The following is a 27,133-nucleotide window of genomic DNA, read 5'->3' as shown; positions in this document are numbered from 1 at the left end:
ATTAATTTAGCAGAGGAGTGGCAGTCAATCAGCCTGTCTGCTACTGATTAACTCAGCCTCAGCTTTCAACAGACAAGAGGAAAGGTTAATTTTGCACTGTGGGCTGGAGTCAGGTTCTCTCCACTGAGAGCCAAGAGGGTTTTGTCTGTGAATGTGATGCACTCCCAACACATCCTGGGGGATGAAGGGCATGGGGCTACTGCTCTCCTAGCCCCCAACATTCCCGTCCAGGCTGTCCCCACTGTCATCCCCACCCTGGGTGCAGCATTAGCCCCATGCACTGCCCAGAATATTTCCATCCAGATGCAGCACCCCTGGGTGCTCTTGTGCAGCCTCTGTCCTGCCTCCAGCCATGGAAAATGCATGGACATATCCCAGACAAATCCTGCCACCTGCAACCTGCAGCTGACTGTCCAGCCATGTGGTATTCATCTGTTAATGTCATTTATTTAGCAGTATGATATCATGGCCGCTTGAAGCACCCTAGGATGGAAACGCCTAAAGGAATTTTGTATCTACTATTATTTGGGGCATTAGATAGTATGTTTATGCACAATCTGCTGAGTTTCCTGCTGCAGAAGCCTGAGATTTGGGCAGGAAAATCAGTTTGACTGTGTTTCATTACCTGGGGTTATCACTCCTGCAGGGCACAGTGAATTCCCAGCTGTGCTTGCCTCCCATGCACCTGACCTGCTGTGGATCCAATATCTGGGAAATGTCACAGCCCTCACAGGCAAAGCACATGGGGTTAAAAGCAAGGAACCAAGCCGTAGGCAGGGATGGATCCTTCTCATAAGGCAACTCTTGGCAATTATCCCTCTGTTTTCACACTGCTCCCAGGAGCTGCAATGCTGGAGATCCATCCTGTGCTGCTCAGCACTGAGCAGGCAGATTTGGGAAGGGGCTGGGGGAAAGGGGCTGGGTGGACAGGGCAGAGGCACTGCTACCATCTCTGAACTGCTGCTGGAAAAGGAATACTTTTGTGGTTAGTGTGGAAAGAATTGTTGCTGAGGGGAGAGGCAGGCACCTGCACCTGCAGACAAGGTACAGCTTCACCCTGAGTGTGCCACAGCCTTGCTTCAGCTCAGGATGGAGGTTTAATACCCAGATGCCTTGGTTCCTGCCTGTCAGATCGAGTCAGTCAATCCAGCCCACCAGGAACGGTCTGAAAAAACCTCTGCTTGATGGAAGGGACTGACTTGTCAAAGTGGAAGCTCCTTTATACCACTGCTGACAGCAAGGTCCTCAGTGACGGAGTTCTGGGTCAGAGCATCCTTAAAATGTCAGACAGCCCATGGCCAGGGCATAAAGCTGGGACCTGGCCTCCCAACACACTTGATTCACAGCAAACATTTGAATTTAGTTCTTGTTTGTCCTGGCAGAGAGCTCATCCCACCAGGGTAAAATAGCCTCTTCCTACATTAGCTTCTGGTGACCTTCTGCTTGGAGATGTCCTGCTGGTCTTGTGTATCCAGCAGCTGAGTCTCTGCAAATGAAAGGAAAACGCACCCAGCCCAGCCATTAAACCCCTCTGTGGCACAGTAGCAGGGACCCCAGAGACAGCTTTGCACAGCAAAATATGATTAGAGCCTAAAGCAACCCCTGTAAAAGCAGAGGGGTTCCTCTGAGCTCACCAGCAGCCAGTTCTGTCTCAAAACTGGGTCCTGCTCTTGCACAAAGCAATGGCACACAGATAAAGAGGACTTCCTTTTTTCTCCCATTCAGAAAAGTGTTCAATTCTAAGGGTTGGTTTAGAGATCAAACATAATCAATCTCTTTCAAGGGTGATTGACAGCTACATTTGTTAATGAGTTGTGCCTCCAGAGGTGGGGAACAGCATCTTTAACCAAGGATTCAAACTGGAAATGCAGATTACAAGCACACCTGGAGCAGGGGGGGCTGGAGAAGGAGGAGTTTTGCATTTGGCAGAGCACTGAGTGACTTGGTCTAGTTGCAAATGTGACTGCTCATTGTGGGGGCTTGGAATAGCTGAGCTTTAGAAGCCCCTTCCAGCCCAAAGCATTCTGTGATTTAATTCCTTTTGGCTGCGAGCACCTCTGCCAAAACCTGGTGTTAGCAGGGGAGAGATGCTGAGGAGCCTTTGCAAGGCTTTGGGGTTCCTGTCCCTGGAGGCAGCACCAAAGATGCTTTGAGCTGCCTTGACCCTGGTTCAGCACTCCTTTAATCTCACAAGAGCTCTCCAAAAGTGTGTTCTTCAGAGATATCATTGCTGTCACTCACGGAGGGAAAAGGAAAGGATTCAAGGAGCATCTGGACAATGCTCTCAGGCACAGGGTGGGATTCTTGGGGTTGTCCTGTGTAGGGCCAGGGTTTGGACTGGATGCTCCTTGTGGGTCTGCGTGGCCTCGGGGTATTCTGTGACTCTGATTGTGCTGCTCTGTCGAATACTGAATCACCCTCAGCCACTGTTCATGCCCCTCCCAGGATGAACCCAGTCCTTTTGGCCTCCCCACCCTGGCCACAAACCATGAGATTCCCCTCCATTTCCTGCAGCTCTCACAGGAAAGCAAGGCGTGCACCCAAACAGTTAATGTGTTAGGATTCAGGCTGGATCATCCCTCTGCAGGGCCTGTGAGAGGCAATCTACCACATGCAGGAGGCTTTGCTTGTAGGATATGCTAAACTGATGTTCCTACTGTGACTTCAAAGTGATAATGACTTTTTGAAGTGAGCTTTAAATGACCTTGCTCAGGAGACAATGGTGGTTTAGTTGCAGAAGCATGGAGCTTAGCACATGGCAACCCACCTTGTGACAGCGGTGCAGAAATCCTTGCTCATCTAATTCTCCAAGATTTATCATTATTTTTCATTAGTTCAGCCCCAGGGTGGGAGCCCATTTAAAATAAAAAAAAAAAGGCAAATATTTCACAAAAGAAATATCTCTTTTCTGCTTTCACCACATCTGCTATTATCAAAATTGAAGAAATCGTTGAGAATATCCTCTTGGTTTAAACACATTTGTTGAGAAATAAGAGTGAAATAAATTTACGGTGTTATCGAAAATCATATTGTTAACTCTGTACTTCAGTCTTGCTTTGAATAGATCAGAACTTTTAAAAAAAGTTACTTCATTTCAAAACTGAAAGCTGAATTAATTTCCATATATAGACATAATTAGTCAAAATTATCACACGTCTTCAAAAACATGCTGTACTCTCTGTTTTGTATTGGGTACACAGAGATCTATTTACCAGCCACACACTCTTGCCTCTCCAAAATCTTTTCTCTCTTTGTGAATTACAAATCCCTTTTTCTGTCCCCTTTCATGACTCATTTTTTGCATTTTTCAAGTCACCGGTGTTTCTTTTTATTTCTGCATTTCCATTTCTCATTCCTTTTACCTATCTTTAGAAAAAAAACCAAAACAAAACAAAACAAGAGAAAAAACCTCAGGGAAAAAAAAAGGTGTGACAAGTAGAATGTCCACAGCTCCCTCATTTTGGACACAGTGAGAGTAAGTTGGGCAAAGTTTGCAGGGAAAGTAAAGTCCTTGTTAGAACAAGGGAAGTATTTTTGATCGAGAACAAAATACATTTCTGGATGCTCAGTATGCCAGGTAGCATGACAATTTTTTCTCCCAGTGTTTTAAATGAGTGGTAAAAGATATTACTCCTTCTACACACCCTGTTTATTGAATGCTTCACCACACAGCAAGGCCTCATCCGGCACACAGAGGGTACTCGCCATTACTCAGAAGCAAACAACTCATATGTATTTCATAAATATATTTATCTGCATTTTCCTGTGCTGATTATACACTTCCAGCTTTCAGAGCAAATAAAGATGCATTTTGATGAGAAGATAACACATATTAATATTTCATTCCCTCTTCCTCAACTTCTGCGTCCTTAGAAATAATATTTTTTCATTTTTCCCGTCATGAAAGTTTCCAAAAGCGTGGAATTGTGTGACCTCATTTTGAAACAAAACCCAGGGGAATCCAAGGGTCACTTAGGTTTGAAAAGGCCTCCAAGACCATTGAGTCCAACCATTCCCCCAGCACTGCCAAGGCCATCATTGATCCATGTCCCCATGGGCCACATCCACACAGCTTTTAAATCCCTCCAGGGATAAAGACTCATCCATGAGGGACCAATGCTGACCTTCAAGCCCAGCCTTTTATAAAATGAGGTTGCAAATCCAGCAGGGCATCATTAACTGGTGCCTCCCACCCCAGATTCTGCTCCTTACCTGAGCTTCTAACATCATTGGGAAATATTGACCACAGCTTCAGTTCTGATCCAGCCCAGCCCTTGAGGACATGCACATCCCAGGATGGAAGGGAGGATTTAGCTTCTGAATCATGTGCACAAACACCTGCTGCTCCAGATGTTTCCTCAAGTCACAGCCAGGTAGCCAGGTCAGTGCTCATGAGCCTTCAAGTCAGCCAACAGACAGCACTAAAACTCTGGACAATGAAGTGTGAAGCCTTAACCCAAGAATCCTCCAAAGAGCAAAGGAGTAAGCTCACATTCATATCTCAAATACATGAGCTTTAGGTTATAGTGGATCTGAAAACCTCAGAGAATACCTAGAGCAGGTAAATGCTTTGTTCATAGACATTTTTCTAATGTTTTTAAAGGCAAGACGCCCCCTTCTGCCTGCATGAACACTCCAGGAAATTCCACCACTCTACCACTCTAATTTCACCTCTTGACTAGAATCCAAACCCCAGCTGCTCATTGTGATTGCACAGCCATTACCCTTAGGACATATCCATGCAAACTCTCAGGTGCACCATGTATCAGCCCCAAATCAGGCCAGAACTGACACAACCAACAACTTTCCCTTTCAAAACTGCTTCTTGTTTTAGCAAAGCAGAAATGTTGTGTCTGACTGTAATAGACTCACCCTCAGATAAAGAACAGCTATATTTGCTCTCCTCTTGTGATTCTTTTTTTTTAATATAATAACAATAATAATAAAGTATAGCAATAGATGGCCAATTTTCAACACATTTAAATATGGAAAAATTAAACACAATGCAACTGTGTTGGAACTCTTCCATCTTCAAGGTCGAGGTGCACCACAGTAATGTGCTCCTCACTTTCATTATTAATAGACTAAATAAGATTAAACTTTACCCAAAAATAGTAGAGATTGAAGTAATTCTTCAGTTTGGTGTGACACATGCAATTCTGTCCTACTGGGAATATTCAGCCTTGAAAGGGTTTGACACGAGCTGCTATCCCAAGCACATTTATAACCCGTCATGTCCAATCCTAAATAATTTCAGGTTGCTGATGGCCAAAAAGCCAGATGAAAACCAGTCCCTCGCTCTCAACCTCATTTGCAACAGGCAGGTTGCAAAGACTTGACCAAAATTTGACAGGTTAGCATAAGATAGAATTGCACAGGAGACTGAATTAGTTTTCAGCTCACCCCGCTCTTAAGCATGATTTTAAGGACCAAGTGAGTGAACATCCCCATTGCAAATGAATGATTCTGCTTTCTCAGAGTAAAGTGTGTACAGGGAATTGTTTGATTAGCAAGAGGTTTCAAGGGAAATCAGGAACAGCCAATATCTATTTCCCTTGTTTTGAGCATAACTGGAGGTTACACTGCACAGAGCCCAGACCAACCTCAAGCAGCTGAGTAGCCTCAAATGCCTATGGTCACCCCTGAGAAAAGATGTTTATTGTTGGATAAACAACATGGCATCTAACCCAAGCAAACCTCAGCATCTTTTATGAAGCTGGACAAAACTCAGCCTTGCAGGTATGTTTTGGTATTATGTCTTGAGAAACCTGGCAAGGCACACAAAGACCAGCTCTCAGGGCTCCTTGCTTGCCAGCCAGGTGATGAAAAGCTGTATTCATCACACACGGGGATGGAGGGAGATGCAACCTTGGTGTCCCGCCTACAGGGATGAAGGCCATGAGGCAAAGGTTGGCAAGGTCCAGGCAAAGGAGAGTCACTGTGGGGTGGGAGATATGGGGATCTGTCCACTGAGTGGTACAAATAATTCCTGACCACTCTGCAAGAATCAAACAAGGGACTGGGGACTTCAGTTACTGGCACAGCTGTCCAGGGACTCCCCATCCCTGAAGGGGTCCAAAAGCCATGTGGATGTGGCACTTGGGGACATGGGGCAATGTGGACTGAGCAGTGCTGGGGAAACTCTTGGGCTCTGTGATCCTGGAGGGCTTCTCACACATAAAGGATTCTGTGATTCTGAGCTGACTCCTGAATTTCATGTCCTTTTACACCTCCATGGGGTCAGTAGATCTCCCAATGCAGCTGCAAGCTGTTATGAATGCACCCCCACCACTTTGGCAGGACATCAGACACCCTCAGAGTGATCCAAAACCAGCAGCACTCAAAGGAAAACCGGCACCTGGCTCCAGTTTTGAGCCTGTCCCTTGCACAAAGGCTCAGCCACAGCCACACAATCCCGAGGCTTCATAAACTCAAGTGAAGCAGCACAAAGCAGAACAATGGCCCTCCCTTGTAATTAATACCTGTAGTGTAAATTAATCCAGGCTGCCAATAGAAGCTGCTGGGTAAATAAGAATCTGTGACACTATCCCTGTCAAAGGCCTATGGGCATATGATGCCATGGATGTGAATACAGGGAATAGAGGGTCATTCAAGCAGGAACACTTAAATGTAACCTGTTCTCCTTGAGAAACACGTGGCATTCCACAGGGAACCTGACAGGAGGCATTTCATTTGGCTAAGTAAATGCAATCACTCAGGTGTCTGCAACTGCCAAGTCAGACATCCATGGTAGTTCTATTTGCATCATGAAAAGTACTCTTCTTTTAGGTTTTCAGTGTGTGTGGCCATTTTTTCCACTATATATACATACATACATATTTGTATATTTATATATGTTTATATATTTACACACACACATATATATATATATATATATATATATATATATATATATAAATATATAGTTGACTGGTTTTCTGCCACACATCTTTTTCTGCATTTTTAAATTATTCCCCCTTTTTTTTCCCCTTAAAATTAACCTCTCCAAAACTCACAGTCTGCAGGAGTTCTCTATCTGGCTTGTGCTCCTCACCAAGAAAGAGGCCGAGTCTGCCCATAGTTTAGTCAGTTTTGGTACAAGCACCAAGAGCCCCTCTTCAAATAGGCTTCAGGTGCCTTTTCAATGAATCAAAAATATGACAAAGAAAAGGAGTTTATTTTTTTCAAGCCCACATCCTTCTCGCACAAAGCACAGAGAAGGTCCCAGCAGTGACCTCCAGTTCAAAGGAGGAAGGCAAATCCTCATGACAAAGACGGGAAAGTTCTCCGGGAGAAGATCAAAAGCTGAGGGTGCTGCAGCAGAGGGAACCTGGAGGAAACTTGTTTGATTCCCTACAAAAACATTCCTGACTGTGACAGCAAATGGAGCATGAAAGCAAAGCATGAAGCTAAGTTTGGCAACAACAGTGTCTGAGTGGTTTACAAAGGAAAACTGGAGTAATAAATGGATTGAAGATGTGATTGAAGAGACATAACTAGAAAGGAGAAGAATATGGCACTGAACTGCTAATGGGAACACAGACTTAGGAGGGATTTACTTATCTTTCCTTACATAAATAATTTTTCATTATCTAGAGGCCTAGAAAATATTAATACTCAAAGAGTAAACATCACTATTTAATCCATTGGAAAGAAAAAACAAAATGCCCTAAAACCCAATCAAATTCAGGGCAAACGACTTGTATGTACAACAAAAATCATATCACAATCTCATTTCAGACCTTTACGGATCCGGAGGGAGGCATATTAATTCAGATACATTTACATTTGCAGCTGACAGCTCACCGCAGCAGACTGGGGATGTTTATCTTTCATTAATTATGGTTCAAGGGGAACTGCAACCTGAGATAGCTGAGCTAACCCTCTCCTCTTACGGATTCAGGCCTGCCACCTGGAAAGCGTCCAACCCTTCACCCGTGCCTCTGGCCCCGGCCCAGCTCCCGCCTTCGCGCACAGCCCGGCCTGCTCAGCAGCGGGGCTTTATCTCTGGTAAAGGCGGTGAGAGCTGATGCATTTCTGACAAATGCCTGCCTAAATCTCTTCTTTCACGCTCAGGAGATGGTCTTACTCATATTTATCCCGGGCCAAGCACGCGGAGAGCAGTTCATCATATCCCAGAGCCACTTCTCCGGAAGAGCGAACGCTTGGGACTGGCTGCTCTGCTTGTGAGATGCAAAGCGGCTCCAGCAATTTCATTGGAGCTGCACTCTCCTGTACCAGCTGAGGGTTTAGCCCACGAGTCCTTTCCTGCTGTGAGACAGGTGTTGAACAGGATGGAGGAAATCACACACGTTCCCTTGAATCATTTCTGCCAGGCAGAGGCAATGATAAATTTGGATAAGGTGTTGTGTCTTTTAAAGATCTATTAAGATTGAATGGTTGACTTCCTCCTCAAGGGAGCCTCTCCTTAATCATACATTGCTTTGACTCATACACTACCTTCTCCAGAGCCCTCCTGCCCCTCGAGTGTCCTTAGATTCTCCATTTCAGAAATCAATTCGATTAAAAAAGCAGCAAGATACTTCAGCACACACAGCCCCAGTAGTAACTGGGTGGGTTTTTGGCAGATAATGTCTCCAGACGTTATCTCATTCCCTTGTGGCAGCCACCCTGGGGATGTCTGCATTTTTAAAATGCTACAATATGCATTTCTTGTCAATTAATATTATTTGTGCATGCTACCTCACATGCAGCATCCTTTAATGCTTACATATTTGACATACCAGCACTCTTTTAGAAGGCTGTATCTCAACAGTGCAAAATTACTCAACGATTCCGGGTCAATTTAGTGTATTCTTTCACTGTTAACATGACCTCAATAAAAATAACAATACTTTGCCCTTCTAGAGCATCTATCAATGTCCATAACACTGCTTAAGTCTGGCAATAAATTGGTTTTACCAAATAATTGCTCCTAAGTGATAATGTCAGCAACACTATTGCAAGAGGTCTACTAATTATTCTCAATAAGATCCAATCCTGGCAAAAGCACAAGTTTCCTCTTTTTAGCACTGAACCACACAGACCTGTTTCCCTGCAGACCTGTAGCTGATGGCCTTCCCTTCCATGCCCAAAATTAAGCTCCCAGAAAGGAGCAGTGCCCTGGTGAGTCTATCAGGAGCACACAACCCTGTTTCCTCATTAGCACTTGCAGATGGAGTGCTGACATCCCACCTGAGGCTGGTTTGCTGGCTCCTCTTTCACATCTTGATCACTCACGTTTCATGCACCATACATCCCTGCGTGGCTGCCACGCTGGTACCAATCTGGGAGTACATGTCTGGTGTGCAAGCTGTTCTAGCCTCATTTCAACATCATTAGCTTAAAACCACGCTGAAAAAACAGGCACCAGCTCAGTGTGGGTATCATGCACACATACAGCAACAGCAGTGTGGAGTTACAGCAAAACTGGAGCAGAGTTACAGTGAAAGGGTTGGGTCCTCTGTGGAAATTTCCTGCAGGACATCATCAGAGCCTGGAAACACTGAACTTTATGGACAGGACTGCAACCACACTGCCTCTCTGGGGAGCACACAAGGGTACCAGCTACATCTTCCAGGGTAGGGTGCCTCTCATCTACATGTAGGTATTCAATCTAATTTAATGTTGTAATCACAGATCCCTCAATACTCGAGGAATGAGTGGAGCTTCTCCAAACAGTGATTTATCCCACTCTAGCACATCAGATCTAACACTGGAAGAAGAAATTACCCTCTTGAGTCACCTTGCATCTTCCTATATCTCTCTCCACTGACTATAAAGAAAACTTAAATTAGCTTAGACTACACAATTACTTTTTATGCGATGAGATCATCTCAGAGCAACCCTGTCCTTTCCCACAAGGCACCAGAAAGCCAAGCTGTTTGTATTTTTTTTAAAAAAAACACCTTACTTTTGGGCACATCCATGGGATTCAGGCTGCCAATGAGGTCTCTGACGTAGAGCCCATCCCCATCCTCCTTGCTCAGCCAGTTGTTGCAGGGGAAGTAAAAGCGGAGGTGAGGTCTGTTCATGTCGGTCACGATGACGCGGTCCAGGAACCACCCCGCGTTCAGCCCTGTGTTGTCATGCTCAATCCTGGAGGAAGAACAGCCCTGTTTCAGTATCCTGGCCAAGAATGGCTACTAGCACCACAATTTTGTGGAATATTATTTACTAGGCGAGGCTAGAGCAACTGTATGTACACATAATTCCCATTTATGGCTGACTATCCAAAGATTTTCAAGGAACTTATGTGCTTTTACAGGGTATATTAAAAATAACAACATTCCATATGGGCAGAGATCACAGGTGAGTGTGTGAATCTTTTATCTGCTCACAAACATACCTACACCTCCACATTCATTCAACATATGCATTCATTCACCTTGCACTGCATACCTAAAACATAAGGGACTCCCTTCCCACCCTGTACCCTCTTGCTCTATTCTCCTCTTGCATTGTTTTAACCACCTCTTCCCAGCTTTCTTTGTACTACTTGGTAATTTTAAATTTTTTATCAGTCAGTCAGACAGTGGTTAAACATAATAATTATCATTTACATTACACTAAGTTAGCAAAAGTGGATGGCAAACCCCATTTACCTCCATCGGGACATAAAAACAGTCCTAAACATCTTTCCCCGTGATTGCATACGACAGAAATACAATTCTTGGTGGGGAGCATGGATACTTATAAGCAGTACCGTAGGTGATTTCACACTTCAGTTCAAATCTTCGGCAGTAAACAAGCTTTTACCAGCCCTTAACTTCACCTTGATGGGAGCACGTTAAGGAATAATGAATAAAACATGGCAATGCTTAAACCTCTACAGCCTGTCATCCTATTAGCACCTCACAGAGCAGGTGTTGTGGTAGCAGCGTTGTGCAGGTACCTTATTTTCTTTATTTGTCCGACGTTATTGGTTTTCACTCGGAACACATCTGTTTTGCTCCTCTCAAAGGCCGTGCTGCTCCTGCAATGCACATGCATCAAAAGGAATGGTGAAAAACCAGCAGCCCTGACAGCAGGCACGCAAGTGCTAGCGTGTAAGGATAAAGAAGTGTCATTCCTAATGCTGGAAGGACCTAGTTTTCACTGCTCTCTCCCCAGTGACAGGTTTTGGATGCTCTAGGTACTGACATTCAGCAGACTTTTTTTCCTTCTCAGACTCCAAGAGTTCTTCCAGAAGCTTTGGGGAAAACACAATGTGCTTTTTGTCTCAGAGTCCCACTCCCAGAAATGTCCTCTCCTGCCATCCAGACCTGCTTCTGGTGGTGGGGCCAAGGGCTCCAGCAAGTTCCCTGTGTGGCCACAGATCTGCCCAGGACTCAGCCAGAGATAAAAGCATCCAACCACATCCAACTTTCCAGGACCATCGCCCATCGCTTTTTTAAACAACTACTGAAATGTTGGTGCTTCCTCCTACAATTTCCATCTCATTCCAAGTAAAACAATTGCAGGCAGAAAGTAGTTTGATTTTTTGGGGAAGTGTTAAATGTGCAGTTTGTATTTCACAGGTGCAAGAATATAAAGTCTATTGGCCCAGGTCAGGGGATGTAGAACTTAATTCCCAGTTCTGCCTCTAGCCTGCAGCGTCATCCTTGGCAAGCAGCTCTGTCCTTTTCTGAGCTTGTGTTTTCCACGAAAACACCATGAAAAACATCAAGGCAAAGCTCTGAAGATGCAGCCTCTCCCACCTGACCTCCCTGATGGGCCCCCATTTCCCCTGGGCTGCTAAGCATGGCTACGGATGATTAAACACAGCAAAACCCAGAAGTTGTATTAAAACGAACAAGAAACCACAGCACTGGAGCAGCCCAAAGCCACGGTGACAAGCGGTTTGCAAGCAGAAAGTTAATGAATATTAATAATCCCAGCAAGGGGGTTTGGCTTTGCTTGCTGCTCTTCACGCTGCTGAAGGACCTGTGTGTGCCTTGCTTGCTTACAGGTCATTTTGTGTTCTGCTAAACCCATGCCCAGCCTTCCTCCTCCTCCTCCTCCTCGTCCATTCTGCTGTTTCACACCCCGTGCCAGGCGCAACACCAGCGCACGAAAAGGCTAAAATGGTTAACCTTGCCGTGAAGACAAGAGGCAATTAATCCCAGCTCAGCCTCCCCCAGCCTGGCTGGCTGCTGGAGTGGAAGCAGCCAGCGAGTGCGAGGCAATTAGTCTGTCAGGCTTGAATGAGCATCGTAATGACAGCAGCTTCTCCCCGCATTGGCTCGGGGATCGATGCAGTGCTGCAGGCTGCTACGGAGATGCCATGCAAGTATTAAGTGAGAATAATCAGCCCAAAGCTCCCCGTGCACCAGTCCCACTGGCTGCTGGTTTGTGGCGCTCCTGGGCTCTCTTGTTTGCTGGGGGGGATGCTGGGGAGCAGACCTCCTTCTGCAGGGCATCCAAAAGTGCCCACTGAGCAGATGCACGGTGCATCCCTAAGCAGCCTGGGGGAGCATTGGAAAACGTGACACAGCCCAGGAGTCAAACCCCTGGGAAGCCTTGCTGTCGAAGGGTAGGAAGAGTTCTGGCAAGTCTCTTCCCTTGAGATGGATCTGCAGCATCAATGGGAAAGAAAAATCCAAGCCTTCCCTCCAGCACTGCGTGGGGAGGGAGTGTGTGAGGGAATATCCCACAGTGAATGGCTACACTGAAATATTGGCTGAAGAAAGGAAAGACTGAAAGAAAAGGAGAAATTACAGTTGGGCTGTGTCAGAGTCTGGTCCAGGCTAGGACTAGGATGAGACATTCACAGCCAGATTACCATAAGGAACTTGTTACACCAAACAATGAGGCACACTGGCTTGCACAGCCCTGGTGACAAATAATGCAGGAAAAATATGACTTGGAAATTGCAGCACTAAATTTGTAATGTTCAGGCTTGACTGGGTTCAAACCCAGGGATTTTAGACCATAAGGATCTTCTGAATTTCACTGGAGGCCTGTCATTAATGTGAAATAACAGGCCAGTGCAACTCCAGAAATATGTTTTGGTTGGGTTTGTTTATTTTGACATATTTGATTGGTTCTAGGAGCTCTATTCTTTCCATATTCTGTTGCAGCATTTTTCCCACCTGCTTTGTAAGAAATATTCAAGGAGCTTCATCAAAGACTAGTATACTAAATTCTTATATATTTTTTTTAATTTAATTTTTTTAATCTGTAGCTGTTTTCAGATTTTTTTCAGCTCAGTAATTGCCTGCAGGCTGCACTGCTTGTGGCTCTGCAAATGTACAATCCTTCAGAACACTTTGTTCCCTGGTTGGGTTAGTGGTGCTGCTAAAAGTCTGCAAGAACTGGTACATATTCAAGCGTAGCATTTTTAAATCCCTGCATTAATCTCCTCTGCAGGCCATGGGCACAGGCAACAGAGCCAGGGCCATGAGAGTTTTGCCAGTTCTTGATGGGATGATAACCAGAAAGCCTCCATAATGCAGTTTTGTTTGCAAAAGTTCATAAAACAAACATTTGTACAAGTAGATATTTTTTTATGAAGGTGAATTAAAAAGAGTTGACCCACCACCTAAATAAAAGTCACATTTGAAATGGAAATTTTGAGTGTCTGTAGATAATAGTCTTCCCTTTTGATCAGCTAACAGCACCCTTTTCACAGGTCAGTTCTTAAGAACAGAGAGAAAACCTGGATACTGATCACAGCAGAAGCATAAAAATAATGACCTTCAGCAGTGATGGAGTAACCTAAGCCAATTTACTTTGAATCCCTGCTTAACAATCCTTTAAACTGCCTTTGCATTTGGTGTTTTACCTGAAAATGCCTTGTACACACAGAGCTGCCAGCAGAAGTGCCATGGATTAAGGGCTGCACAAAGCACAAAGTGTTATTCTGGATGTCAGTTCAAACAAAATTTTAAAAATGCTCCATTAAACCATTAGAGAGAGAGTCAATTCTTGGTTGCATCTCCCTGAAATGCTGCCCACAGGTCTGCCTGCTCCTGCCATGGATGTTTAGCAGCAGTTGGAGGAGCTGAGTATTTGGGATGATTTCGGAAGGTCGCACAGCCCAACTCATCCTAAAGGCTGACACTCTCTAGGAAAAAACAAATGCAGCTTGGTTCACCTGCTAGGTCAGGGGAGTTTCTCATGCACTGTGGGTGGCAGTGTAGAATGCCACAGAACCACGGAATCATTGGGTTGGAAAAGCCCTCCAAGGACATCGAGTCCAACCATTCCCACAGCACTGCCAGGGCCACCACTGACCCATGTCCCAACGTGCCACATCCACGTGGCTTTTAAAACCCTACAGGCATGGGGACTGCCACCACAACCCTGGGCAGGCTGTTCTGGAGTTGGACAGCTCTTTTGCTGGAGAAAATTTCCCTAATATTCAATCACAACCTCCCCATGCCCAGCCTGAGGCCGTTCCCTCTGCTCCTGTCCCTGTTCCCTGGAGCACAGCCCTGTTCCCCGGCTGTCCCCTCCTGTCAGGAGCTGTGCAGAGCCACAAGGGCCCCCTGAGCCTCCTTTGCTCCAGGCTCAGCCCCTTCCCAGCTCCCTCAGCCTCTCCTGGGGCTCCAGCCCCTTCCCAGCTCCGTTCCCTGCCCTGGGCACGCTCCAGCCCCTCAGTGTCTCTCTTGTGCTGAGGGCCCAGAGCTGTCCCCAGAATTTAATGTATGTCAGAGCTCAATTGAGAGGGACGGGAAGGAAATTTCTTCCCAAAACCACACAATGTACCCTGCTCCCTTCCCCATATATTTGCAATTGCTAGTGTTCTCTCTCCACATCCTGTTTCCATGTAGGATTTCCCTTCCACCCTTCAGCCAGTATAAACTGTAAGGGTGCCATGAAAAGGTGTCAGGGATGAGCACTGGTCTGTCCCTGTTGTTTTCCTGGCTGGAAAGTACAGACAGCTTCCCTCATCCTCAGGTTGTCTAATACACATTGCAGGCTGGGTGAACCTGTGTTATCAGGCCTCTGGCTAAGATGGCATCTTGCCAGAAGATGCAAAAGGTATTGGAAAAATGCTGACAGTGTGTTGGCCTCATCCCTCTGTCCCTTCCTACACATCCACTATCGATCATTCCTGGAGAGAGGACATTGTCATGTACAAACTAACTACAAAAAAAAAAAAATCCCCCATATGTTCAATCCAGAGCAGCTCTTAGCACAGAGCTCCAATAGCAGCATCATTAACCTCCTCCTTGGAGCAACAAATACTCCAGGGAGTTTGGTCTGCAAATATTTAGCCAAGGCTGCTGTCATGAAGCTGACAGCATCAGTCAGCAGGTGGCTGGGAGTACCACGTGAGGCAGCCGACGTCCAAAACCACTCCAGATGGAAAAGAAACCAGCAGAAAAGCACAGCCACTGTCAGTGTCTGTACCAAGGACATTATCGACCAGCAGAATGAATCCTGCTTCAGTGGGCACTGAAAAAATTGGTGAAAAAATCAGCCCCACTTGAAAGGGTTTAATTGGATGCGATGAATTGCTCAGGGCTGTAGCAGAGTGATGACAGCCGGGAGCTAAACACCAGGCCAAAACCCTGGGAGTCTGAATTCACCCCAAAACTCTACAGAGTGCCAGAGGACACTCAGGCTCTGCCTTATCCATAAGCATTCCAGGTACAGATTCAGACAGCCTTAATTACAGACACTGAGTAAGTGCTCCTTCACTGTGTACTGCATGAAGCAGCATCATCTTAATATCAGATATTTTCATCTTTGGTGGTGTGATTCGCATAAACAAAATAAAGTAGTGGTGTTTAATTTAGATAATCTTAGCTATGCTTTATCATAACATCATTGAATCATTGAATGTCCTGGTTTGGAAGGGACCTTAAAGATAATTTCTTTCCAATCCCACTGCTGTGCATGGGGATGTCTTTGTTACCTACAGTTTGGCTGTTATTTTCTAGAGAAACTGTATGCAAAGCAAACAGTGCCACCAAGAACAGTGCACAGGTTGCTCAGTATTTCCCAGTATTAAATAACATTTTAAATTCACTTTGCCAGATTGAGGTAAATTTTAGTCTTTTGAAAACTTTAATCCCCTTGCCATGGAGAAATATTTTTAAATTTTCAAAGAGAATGAGCTCAGGCATTTTTAAGACTGACATTAATGAGTTGGGATAGGGGCAGGGCTTTGAGCAAGACAGAATGGTTGAGTTTGTTCCAGGAATACACCTTACTCTCATCCCAAGGGAAAAACTGGCCAGGTTTTACAGTCTGACAAATGCAGCTGACACTTGATCAGCAGGGACCTGTGTCTAACAGCTGAATTCCCATAAAAGTCTGGCTATTTTAAGCAAAATCCTGCTTTTCTCTCTAAGGGTTGACCTTCCTTGTAGTTGTACCACCAGCTGCTGTGTTCATAGCTGCTGGTGGATTATAATTTATACAGATGCCAGTTATACCCACTCTTATATTTAGGTTGTTCAACACCTCAGTCTAAGCACTCTCCCAGGTATTTTATTCCTGAAATACTAGACATGGGCTGGCTAATAATGCTGAGCAAGAGAGAGGGAAAAAATTTCCACTTAGGTTTTTTTTCAGAAGTGAATACGGACTCCAAAATGTGCCGTTACTTAATGCTGTCCCACACCATTAAGTCTTTAGAGAGCGCTGAAAGCGCTGCAGAATTGTACAGACATAAATCAGGGCACAGTCAGATACATAAACAGCTGTAAAATGGGAAACCTCCCGTGGCATTAAAGGAAAAGGATCACAGCTCCTCACTGAAGCAGCACTTTGGCACCAAGGTGAGAATCCTTCCCTCTCTGCACCTGGGGTTTGTTTCCTTCCTAACCTGAACTGCTCTTTCTGCATCAACTGCCTAACCCTTCCTAACTTATTATATTAACTGCTCAGAGTAAATAAGCTCTCTTTCCTGTATTTATTCATTTATTCCAGAGAAGTTAAATAACAAAATCAGATCTTTTTCCACTGGGCTTTTACCTTAACTGTATTAAGGCTACAAGCATTACCATCTTCTAAAGACTACTCTCTACATCCTCTGCAATTCATATGTATTTGCTGGCTTAAGGAACAGGAAAAACTCTGTATAGTCACCCAAAATCAGGTAGAAGTGACTGCCAATTAATTGTCTTCAGCATCAGAAATTTTTAAAAAATCCTCTGCATTGTCATCAAGTTCAGTAGAAAGCCAGCTGTCACCAATTATTTCGTCTTTCTTCCACATTGCCATAGCTGCTAAATATTCTCTTAACTCTTTCCTCTTTTTTTTTCCTCAAGGTAAAAACCTCTCTGTGATATAATTTGCAGTGGTCCCCAACTGGACCAAGTAAGCTTAACACTGAAAAGTTACACTAGCAAGAAAGACATGGATTTGGACTAAAAACTGTGAATGAGCCAGCAGTGGCACTCCCAGCTAAGTGCTGTACTATTTCCCCAGCCTCAGCCTGGTGGGAAGCACATGAAAATGGAGAAATAAAATACTGTGGAGCACTCTTTGCTCAGAGTTGGACCACAGAGGATCAATTCACACCTGGGGGAAAAGTTTTGACAGCTGTCAAAATGTCACCAAGCAAAGCCTGGGTGTTCACCCACGTGTCCGTGATGGCGCCTATGGAAAGAAATTAATTTGTGGTGGTGCTTTTAGCTTCTGGCTGAGCTGTACCTGGTGCAGGGTGGTGGATGGGGAACTGAAGAGTTGCATGAGCTGGGTTTTGGAGTGGGATTTCTCCAAGAGCTTCTGGGTGCAAGCAGCGCTCTGCCAGCACCAGTGATAGAGTCCCCCCAACCAGCAGAGAGTGGCTGCAAAGGAGGAGTCATCCCAGGCACACTCAACTACTTGCCTGAACCTCTTTTCCAAAATAAATCACATTATCACAAGATTTTTGTGTTGGAAGGGACCTTAAGGACCTTAAAGTCCATCTCATTCCACCCCCTGCAATGGGCAGGGACACCTTTCACTATACCAGGCTGCTCCAAACCCCATCCAACCTGGCCTGGAGTATCCCTGCCCCTGCTTCTCTGGGCAGCCTATACCAGGACCTCACCATCCTCAAAGCCAAGAATTTCCTTCTAATATTCACCTAACCCTGCCCTCTGATATTTTTAAGCAGTTTCCCCCTTGTCCTGTCACTCCATGTCATTTTTTGTAGCCCCCCGCTTTGGAACTCAGCTCTTGGCTCAGATTTTGAGTGCTGTCACTTCCAGAATGGATGCTCCTCCTGACCAGTCATGGCAAAGATTTGTGTCTTTCACAGTTGCCATATTGCTGGCCAACGTTAAAAACACACGACATTTCATCAGCTTGCTGTTTTCCCCCTTACAGCCCATGACAAAAAGACCTGGACAGTCATGTCTTTCACTACCAACACACAGTCAGGAAAGAAACAGGAAAAAACCCATTTTAACCAGAAGGTGAAGTGGTAGTACCATCTTTAGGCAATGCATGATATTTTAGCTGTCTGTCATACATGGGGAAATGTAAACACCTATAAAATGTCATGCATTTGCAGTCATAAGTGAACTCTTGTAAACATTTAGTTGAAAGATGCATGAGATTCCATCCTTTTGCCATATTCACAAAGCTGCATAACAAGTTTGGGCAAGGAGGGAGCCAAACTGACTATTTCACTATTTCTTCATGATTAGGAGACAAGACTATCAATTAAGCAGGTCTGAAGGCACTCCTAGGTCCAGACCAGATTTTTTTTTCTCAGTGTTCCTCGATGGAGCACTGTAAAGTGCCAGACTTTGCTTAGAGACACAGAAATTTTGCTGATGTTTGGGAAACCCCCAGTGGAAAGCTGTGGTTGCATTTCTAGCGGTCACCTCCTATGGGACCAGTTTCGAGAGCCCTGCACTGCACAAGGTTGGCTCCTTTCATCCTTGCTTTCCACACCTCAGCCATCTGCTCACTGCAGCAACAGGGACCAAGCCCCAAAAAGCTAACTCAGGTCTAAACAAGCTCAAGGAGCTGCTGCTGCTGCAACCTAAAATAATATCTGTGTGTCCTTTCTTTTTCCTTTTCACAAAATAAAAGTGGTGAGAGCAGGAGGAAAGAGGAGGCATTAACCCAAGTTCCAGCAAAGACCACCTGCACAGCCAGCAGCATGTTTAATGCCACAGCTGATGGACATATTTTGACTTCTCTAAAGGGCATAGAGTTTATTTATTAATTTTTTAGTGTAATATTTGTGTTCTTCCCATAGCCTCGAGCAGACGAGTGCTTACCCAATGAAATGGCTATTTATGTAAATGCTGACCACAGGACAACTCCCTGGAAAGCAGATGTTACTTTGATGGCTTTGCCAAATACTACAGGGCAGGTTTGGAGGCTACAAGCTCTTTTCCCAGTAGAGGGGCTGCTGCTGCTCCCAGTTCTGTCACTGACCTGCAATGGAACCATGTTCCCTTTTAGCTCCTTGCCTCGTTTTCCTCCTCTGTTACATCAAAGAAAATGGCATTCCACTTTCTCAGTTTGATGGGATGTCTGGATGAAAATGACACAACAAAAACCAAAGCATATCACATAAAATATACAATCAGGAAGCTCTCCCTGGTGTTTCTAGAAATTCTGGGATAATATAACTCCTTCACCTAGCTCTGGTTTCTGAATTTGAAATATGGCAAACAGGGCTGAAATTTCATGTATTTTCTTTACCATTCCCATATCATTTTCTTTACAGACTCTCATGTTTGAGTTGTTTCACTGGGAAGAGAAGCTCTTTTGAGGGTAAAATTTAAAATAGCTGCAGGTACCTCTTGTCGGTGCTGTAGAAATGGAGAAAATGTGAAGTTACCGTGTGACATTAGCACAGGATTGATAATTCTGAAACACATTTTCAAGAAAACCAAAACAATAAGAACAGAGACACACAGCCTCTCCCAGACCCTCTGGAGAAGGCATTTCTGATTTATGTTAGTGCAATTGCCTGACTAAGGGGAAGTTAGTACATGTGGAGCTGGTACTTTGTTAAAAGTCATCTTGATTTCATGGGAAATGAGCACCTGCTGACCCTGATGCTCATTTTGTAAATTTAAAAAAAAATAATTTAAAAATATAATAAAAAAAAGGAAAAAAGCTTTTTAGTCAAAACCACCTTAATAGGTTCTTATAAAATATGGCTCCCACTAAGTTCAACATGCTGATAAGGAATGAGAAGATGCATCCATAGGATGGTGTTGACATCAGCTGGAAGAAAATAGAGCAGGGCCACAAGAGTGATGTGCAACTACACTGGTGTGCAGCAAGGCACACAGCAGATAGGATGGAAGCAGTCTAAATTAGGAGTCAGCTTAAATTCTTCCATTTCTGCTTGCCTCAGATTTCCTGTGGCTGGTTGTAGGTGGTTATCTACCAACATTACTTCAAACCCACTGAGTTACTCTTCAGAATCATTCAAGGACGCTTCTGTCTGTACCTGACTAGCATGGAGACCTCTGTGGGATCTAGGCATGGGAATACAGCCCATCATGCCCACTTCAAAAAGCAAAGAATATGCTCAGCTCCTAATTTGGGAGCTCCAAAATTAAGCTCTAAGAAAAGCAAATATCCCCACACCTTGCAAACATGAGCCTTATGTAACATGGATTTCCACCTACAGAAGGGAATGCAGGTTTGTGACGGATTGGGTACGAAATTCGCAATGGCAAAAATTCAGATTTCCGTGGTGATCTTAAAATACTGTATAGATTTATTCCCTCCACATCCATCAGCACGATATTATGTTTCATCAAAATGCTTTAACACAGTCCCTGAAGAGCAGGCCTCAGAGATACAGACTTCCTTTCAGACACGTACTTGCTGGTGAGATGAGTCTTGGGAGTGATGCCGTGCTCTCCAAAGAGAGTGACAAAGACGTTGGCATCGGTTCCTGCTCCCCGGACATCTCCTGTCACTGTCACCACCTCGTACACTGTGGAAAGAGAAAGGAAACATCAGGACAACAGGAGAGAGCCTTCACCCTTTGTAGATCCAAGTCATCACCAAACCTGAGAAGATAAACACAAACTAGAGATGGATCTACGCACCCACTGCCCAAACAAACCCATCTCTAGGACAGGGCATAGTGAACCCAGCTCTTGAAGATCGTCACATCAAACAAAACTGCTGGAGACACTTTACATGGGCAGAGAGGGACTGTGTTAGGATGGACTTTGCTGCAAACATGCTGCCTCCCCTACCACAACGCGTGAGCATGTGTTACATAGAGCAGATGAATTTATGTGAAGTGTTAAAGCTGTTGAGCCACTTTTCATTTATGCACATGTCAATGCAATGCACGCATTCCTGTTTGCTCTGATAAGATATTTGTATGGAAGCTGGGACATCGCTACAGCCAGGAATTTTGCATTTTGGTTGTTATGGAGATTTTACCAAAGACAAAATGGTAAATCGTGAGGAGAATCACAGAGTGTCCTGAATTGGAAGAGACCTGAAAGACCCCAAAAAATCTCGCTCAACAGGGCATCAATCTTTCCACTCTCCCACAGGACCCACAAGGATGATCAAGTCCAGCTCCTGGCTCTGCCCAGATGCTCCAATTATCCCACCCTGTGCATCCCAGGGAACATTGTCCAAGCACTCCTGGAGCTCTGGCAGCCCCAGGGCTGTGCCCATTCCCTGGGGAGCCTGGGCAGTGCCAGCACCCTCTGGGGAAGAGCCTTTCCCTGATACCCAAACTAACCCCCCTGACAATAGGTAGGAAAACACTTAAATCAGTGTCTCAAAGCTCTATCTATTTATCTTCCCAAGTAGCAGACCTAGTAATAGCTTTATTTACACTCACATATGTCTTCTTGGGAGACACACAAGTTAAAAAGTGCCTTTTACTCAAGAGGCATCACAAGACCCAATGGCCAAAAGGCAAAGTTAGACAGATTGAAATAACAATAATTCTGTAGTCAGACATACATTTCTTAGGATGATGAGTGATGTTAGAACAAGACTTGAGGCCTGAAAACAGGTTATTTTACTGAAGGACATGTCTTGGTTGGCTCGACAGAGAAGGAACTGGAAGAAATTACAAAACCTTGCCTGTGGCCAAGCTATGCACCTTGATGGCCCTTTTTGGCTTCAGACAACATCATGTTCATGATCTAGTGATGGCATCTCAACCTCAGACCTATCAGCTAGAGTAGAGGCTGTACTTTCACCATTTCATCCTGCACAAACTGACTGCTAACTATGGGATTTCTCACAACTAATGCTGTAAAAATTCCCTCTTGATGGGTACATCAGAACAGTTACGAGTTTTTATTAGTGTCCATCTCTCCCTCACTACATCACTAATCTATTCTATTCACACATCTATTGTATTGTATTGCATTGCATTGTATTGTATTGTATTGTATTGTATTCTATTCTATTCTATTCTATTCTAGAATCCTATTCTATTCTATTCTCGACTCTATTCTATTCTACTCTGTATTTATTCAAAAGACACAAAAAATATGTTGCAACTCTTCTCTGAGCATCAAATGTTTTTCCACAATAACACTCTTCCCTCAAAGCATCATCAGAAAGAAATTTAATCACCATTTCAAACAAAAGGGCAAAATGCAGAATGCAGGGCGCTCATGTAAAACTGATTAAAAACTATTCTTTATTTCCATCAGCTCTATTGCATTGAGAAAAAAAAAAGTGCAATATTTTCCTAATCTCACCTTCCCATGAATATAAATAGGACAGGAAAGGGGACATTATTGTAATAAATACAGGAAGTTGTGATCTGTGCTTGGCAACATTTTAAGCATCCCTTGGGCTGGTGTATTTCATTTACAGGCTCAAAGGAAGAGGAGATTTGTTTAAAAAAAAAAAAAGAAAACAAACCCCAGGAAGAATATGGGAACTGTTATGAGTAGAACAGCTGCCCATTTTTTTAAAAGGTTGCAGAGTTAACAGGTTGGGCCAGTTGCTGCCAGGGTGGAGTTCTAACTGTTTGTTATTGCAATCACCTGTCGTTTTCATTAACACTTGTCATTGATGGTTAAGAATTCCCCTTTTGTCGAGTGACATCCTGCTGCTTCCTGGAGGATGGCACCCAGACGTGAAGAGGAGGAGACCTTGGAGTTAGCATGCAAATGACCATCAGAACCAGCGTGCAGCAGGAGAGACCGCTCACCAAACCTCGACAAAAACCCCTAAAACAACGAGCCAACACAAAATTGGCGCATCAAAGTGATGACAAGATGTGAGGAACAGAATCTAGTATCCACCAAGACCTTTTTACCACTCACCCTAACCTAAAAAAAAATGCTGGCTAGACAGAGGACCTCGAATGTTGGAACGAAAACCAAGGGATTTTGTGATGATCTCATGAGGACAGAACCCCTTGCTTGGCCCATGGACCAGTGCACAAAGCTGCTCTCTTCTTCCTCCTCTTGAGTCACTCCTGGGAGCAGTGGTGGGGTTAGTGCATACCTGTTGGTTCTCCCCACCCGAGCTGATCACTTTTAATAAAGGCATTAGAAAGGAGAAAGGTCTCCTGCCAGTGTTTATTTCAGGATCCACAGCCTGCACATGAGTAATAAACATGAGCAGTGTTTTCACAGAGAAGGTGTTTGCATTAACCATTAGCAGGCCGGGGCTGCAGCTTCAGACACAGCCTGCTCACCTGAGGATATTGCTGTGCTCATCCTGACCAGCCTCTTCTGCCTGATTGTCTCAAGGAGCATTATAACTTTTATCTGTGCCGTGGAAGTGTTTATCAATGTCAGGGCTTGCTATGGGCACTGCCAAAGTGGCAGCTACAGCTCAGCATCCCTCTGCCAGCTTCGTGCCTGGTCTAGCTCACAGCTAGTGTTTGGTCAAAGGCTGGTGATCCTTGATGATCTTGGAGAGCTTTTCCAACTTCCATGATTCCAAGGTTTTTTATGGAAAAGGATGTTTAGGCATTGTCTCCTCTTTCATCACAGAGTCTAAGCACAATTTGCCCCTGTTCTGGTTTTCAGGCTGAGGTCAAGTCATGTTCAATTTTGTGCTGGCATGCAGACATTTTTCATGTGTGAAGAGAAAAAAAGAGCCATCACAACAATCTGTAAGTTCCCAGAGTACTTTCAAAAGCTCAGACAATTTTTCTAGCAAGTTTCTTTTACTGCTAGAGAAGTGCTAGGACTTTTCAGTTATATGTCCATTTAACAGAGTATGCCATGCTAAACCTACCCATCAAGTGGAACCCATTTTCTTGAGGTGGTCTGCTGCACCTCTGCAGGTATTGACATCACCTCATCTATACAACCAATCTTAATTTCCTTGCTGATGTTGTAGAAAATTATCTACTCCCTAGCAAGTGAGGTAATGGGATACAGGGACATTGTCAATCAATTTTCAATCCCTAGCAAGTGAGGTGATGGGATACAGGGACATTGTCTAAGATAATGTCCTCCACCAAGCCACAATTTCCCCCCCTCCCATAAAAATCAAATCCCTCATCTGATTTCTGCAATGGGAGTCTCACAGTTGGAAAAACAGTGACAGCCTGAGTAGATGGGCTGCCCTTTAGGTTCACAGCCCCAAAATCAGCCTCCATGCACTGCAGTGGGCATGTGGATGAGTAGTTTTTACCAGGACAGATGTGCTGAGGCCTGCTTGATTAACTCATGCCATTACCAGGCATACACTGTGGTTAAGGCCATTTTAATTAACTTTGCACTGAGGGACAAAAGGAGGGTCTGGGTTGATGATATCAGCACATCACTGCATTTGACACATGTTACAGTGCACTGCTGGAAGGGGGAAGGAGCCTGCCACCTCTTTTCCAGCACTACAACTGCATGGCCAGATGTGCAAATATATGATGTCCCAGATTGCCAGTGATGTCATGGGTGCAGGGCCCATAATTTCCTTTGCAGGAAGAAAATTAAAGTTTAATGCTAATATTGATGCCAGCTACTGCAAAAGGCAGGAGATAAATGCAGATTATTTAGCCACTTCCTTCAAAGGCATGGAAGCTCAGCAGTATAGATTCAGGATTGTTTCTTTTCTTTGCATTTTTTTTCAATAATTTTTTCTCAGACCCTGACAGCTGTCATATTTGCACTTTGAGGGCCCAGAAGACAGAAAAGGCAGAGCTGGGGTGGGGATAAACATTTTGTACCCCAGCCTCTTTGCTGGGAACAGAACCCACGATATAGTTCCACAAAAACTATAGGTTAGTGACATTTCATAACCACCCTCAAGTTTGTTCCTGAATAATTGGATATTCTGGCTTTGAAAGAACATGTCCAGTGCTAGCAAATCCCAAGCATAAACATCTTGTATTTAGTGATTTAGGATGACAAAACTGAAATAACTTAAAAGCTTGAAACAGGGTATCTGTGGAAGTTATCTAACCAAAGTTGGCATCTAGGTTAGAAGGATAAAATTTCCTACTTCAGTGCTCCAGTTTTGAAAGAGAACATTAGGAAAATACAGAAATTGAATTCCTAGGTATTGTGTAAATTTCATACATCTTCCAATCAAGCTCCCTACTTCCTTTTTGAATGGCTTCATGGTATTTCTAATCTTTCAATTTTGAGTCCCTGTTTTTCACACTCTCCATCACTCAAAAGATCCTAGTTCTCATGGAGGGTCCACCTGCATTATTATTTTCCGGATCATGGGCACTAATGCTCACCAAAGACTTTCCTACATGGTGTCTCTTCAGAGCTTTGCAGTAACTTTTGGTTTCTGGGATGTAAAAACCCAACTCCTTTTACATGTTCCTGCTGTTTTAACCTACTGTGATGTGCTTTGGCAGAGGCTTCTTGGCCTCTCTTTGCACCCATGATGCCTCTACTTCCTTCTTGGTCAAACATAAGATGTAAACCATGACATTCCCATGTCTCCAGATAGTTTCACTGGTCATTCAGGCATGGGCAGGATTCCCAAAGGTCTTCACCCAAGTGGTCAGAATTCAGAAGAATTCACCGAAGAAGCCAGCATTCAGATGCTGCTGTGGGGCTTGCAGCAATCTGCTCCACTGGAGAATTTCCCTGCCCGTGGCAGAGGTTTGGAATTAAATATTCTTAAAGGTCACTTCCAAGCCAAATCACTTTGTGATGTGTGGTACTTCTTACTGCTTTTCCCAGCAATGTTGGTTGAGTTTATGAAGTTTATGAAGTTTATGGCTGCCTCTGGACAGCGGAGCCCCAGAGGGAGACCACCAGGGCAAGGCCTGGACCCCAGTCTGATCATCATGATGCATGGGCCTCTGCCCACAGGAACACTCCTACATCAGGGTGCTTGATTTAGGTGGCACACAACCCTTTCTCAAGGTCAAAGTGAGTCTATTCTGACTGCTCAGATCACGGCCAAGTTGCAGAAACCCAAAGTGTTAGTATGGGAATGACTGACTTTCAGCCCTGTCTCCAAATCTTGCTTTTCTCCCAATAGGCCGGGCTGAGTCAATACAAAGCTTTAATACACTTACTGATACAGGCTCTTTTGTTCCAAATATTATCTCAATCAAGCGGAATTTAGTTCACTTATCTCCTCTGGTAGATATTGAATCCCCAGCTGACTCCACTGCTCAGCTATCCTGCACAAGGCCTTCAGAAGCTGGTGAAAGTTCCAGCAAGCTAAACAGGGCTGATTTGCTACCAACTGCAAACCCATTACTGCTTTTCTCAGGCAAATACAACCTCAATAAAGGAAATTACAGACAGTACTTTCTTTGTCGAAAACAAGCATTCAGAAATGGCCATTTCAAAGCGGAGAATACAGACAGCATAAAATCAGTTTCAAGTTACATTGCATCGCTGCTGGAAACACACCCATTTCCTTGCCTTGCAGGAGGAGATGATAAATATGAAGTGGACTAATATAAATCCATCCATTCAATGATGAGAGTAGAGAAACACTTGCTTCAAAATGACTCCTAAAATTACTGTAAAACTATAAACACTGACAAGTGCATACTGGGACACTTCAGCCAAGAGCATGGAAACTTCCCTTAGCTGCCCAAGAAAGGAATATTTCCAGGACAGAAGAGTGCTTTGGCTGTTAAATTCAGGTTTTTCTGACTCCAACAACATGGGACTGCTTAGCATCAGTTGTGGCAGTGACTGCAGGCCCTGTCAGGTCACATTCTCATGAGGTGAATATGAAAAACTGAGTTGGTGCCTAATTTCTGTCTAGCAAGACTGTCCCTTGGAGGAAAAAAAATTAGGGGTGTGCCACTAGAATGATTAAGCAGGTGAAATAAGACAGAAAAGATAGTAAGGAA

General features: G+C 44.3%; 1 protein-coding gene across 1 annotated transcript in view; it reads right to left on the bottom strand.

Annotated features, from left to right (window-relative positions):
* The window catches only part of LOXHD1 (lipoxygenase homology PLAT domains 1), a 171,045-nt gene that overhangs the window by 116,086 nt on the left and 27,826 nt on the right, over window positions 1-27,133 (bottom strand). Inside the window, exons 2-4 of the mRNA XM_064736029.1 lie at window positions 20,728-20,842; window positions 10,895-10,975; window positions 9,914-10,098 (exon numbers count right to left, since the gene is read on the bottom strand). Coding sequence (XP_064592099.1) covers window positions 9,914-10,098; window positions 10,895-10,975; window positions 20,728-20,842 — 381 coding nt within the window. The remainder of the gene's footprint in view (window positions 1-9,913; window positions 10,099-10,894; window positions 10,976-20,727; window positions 20,843-27,133) is intronic.

Source organism: Zonotrichia leucophrys, chromosome Z, assembly GCF_028769735.1.
Source record: "Zonotrichia leucophrys gambelii isolate GWCS_2022_RI chromosome Z, RI_Zleu_2.0, whole genome shotgun sequence".
In the NCBI taxonomy this organism is placed as follows: Eukaryota; Metazoa; Chordata; class Aves; order Passeriformes; family Passerellidae; genus Zonotrichia; species Zonotrichia leucophrys.
The sequence above is the reverse complement of the archived record's forward strand: the minus strand, read 5'-3'. Positions and strand labels throughout refer to the sequence as shown.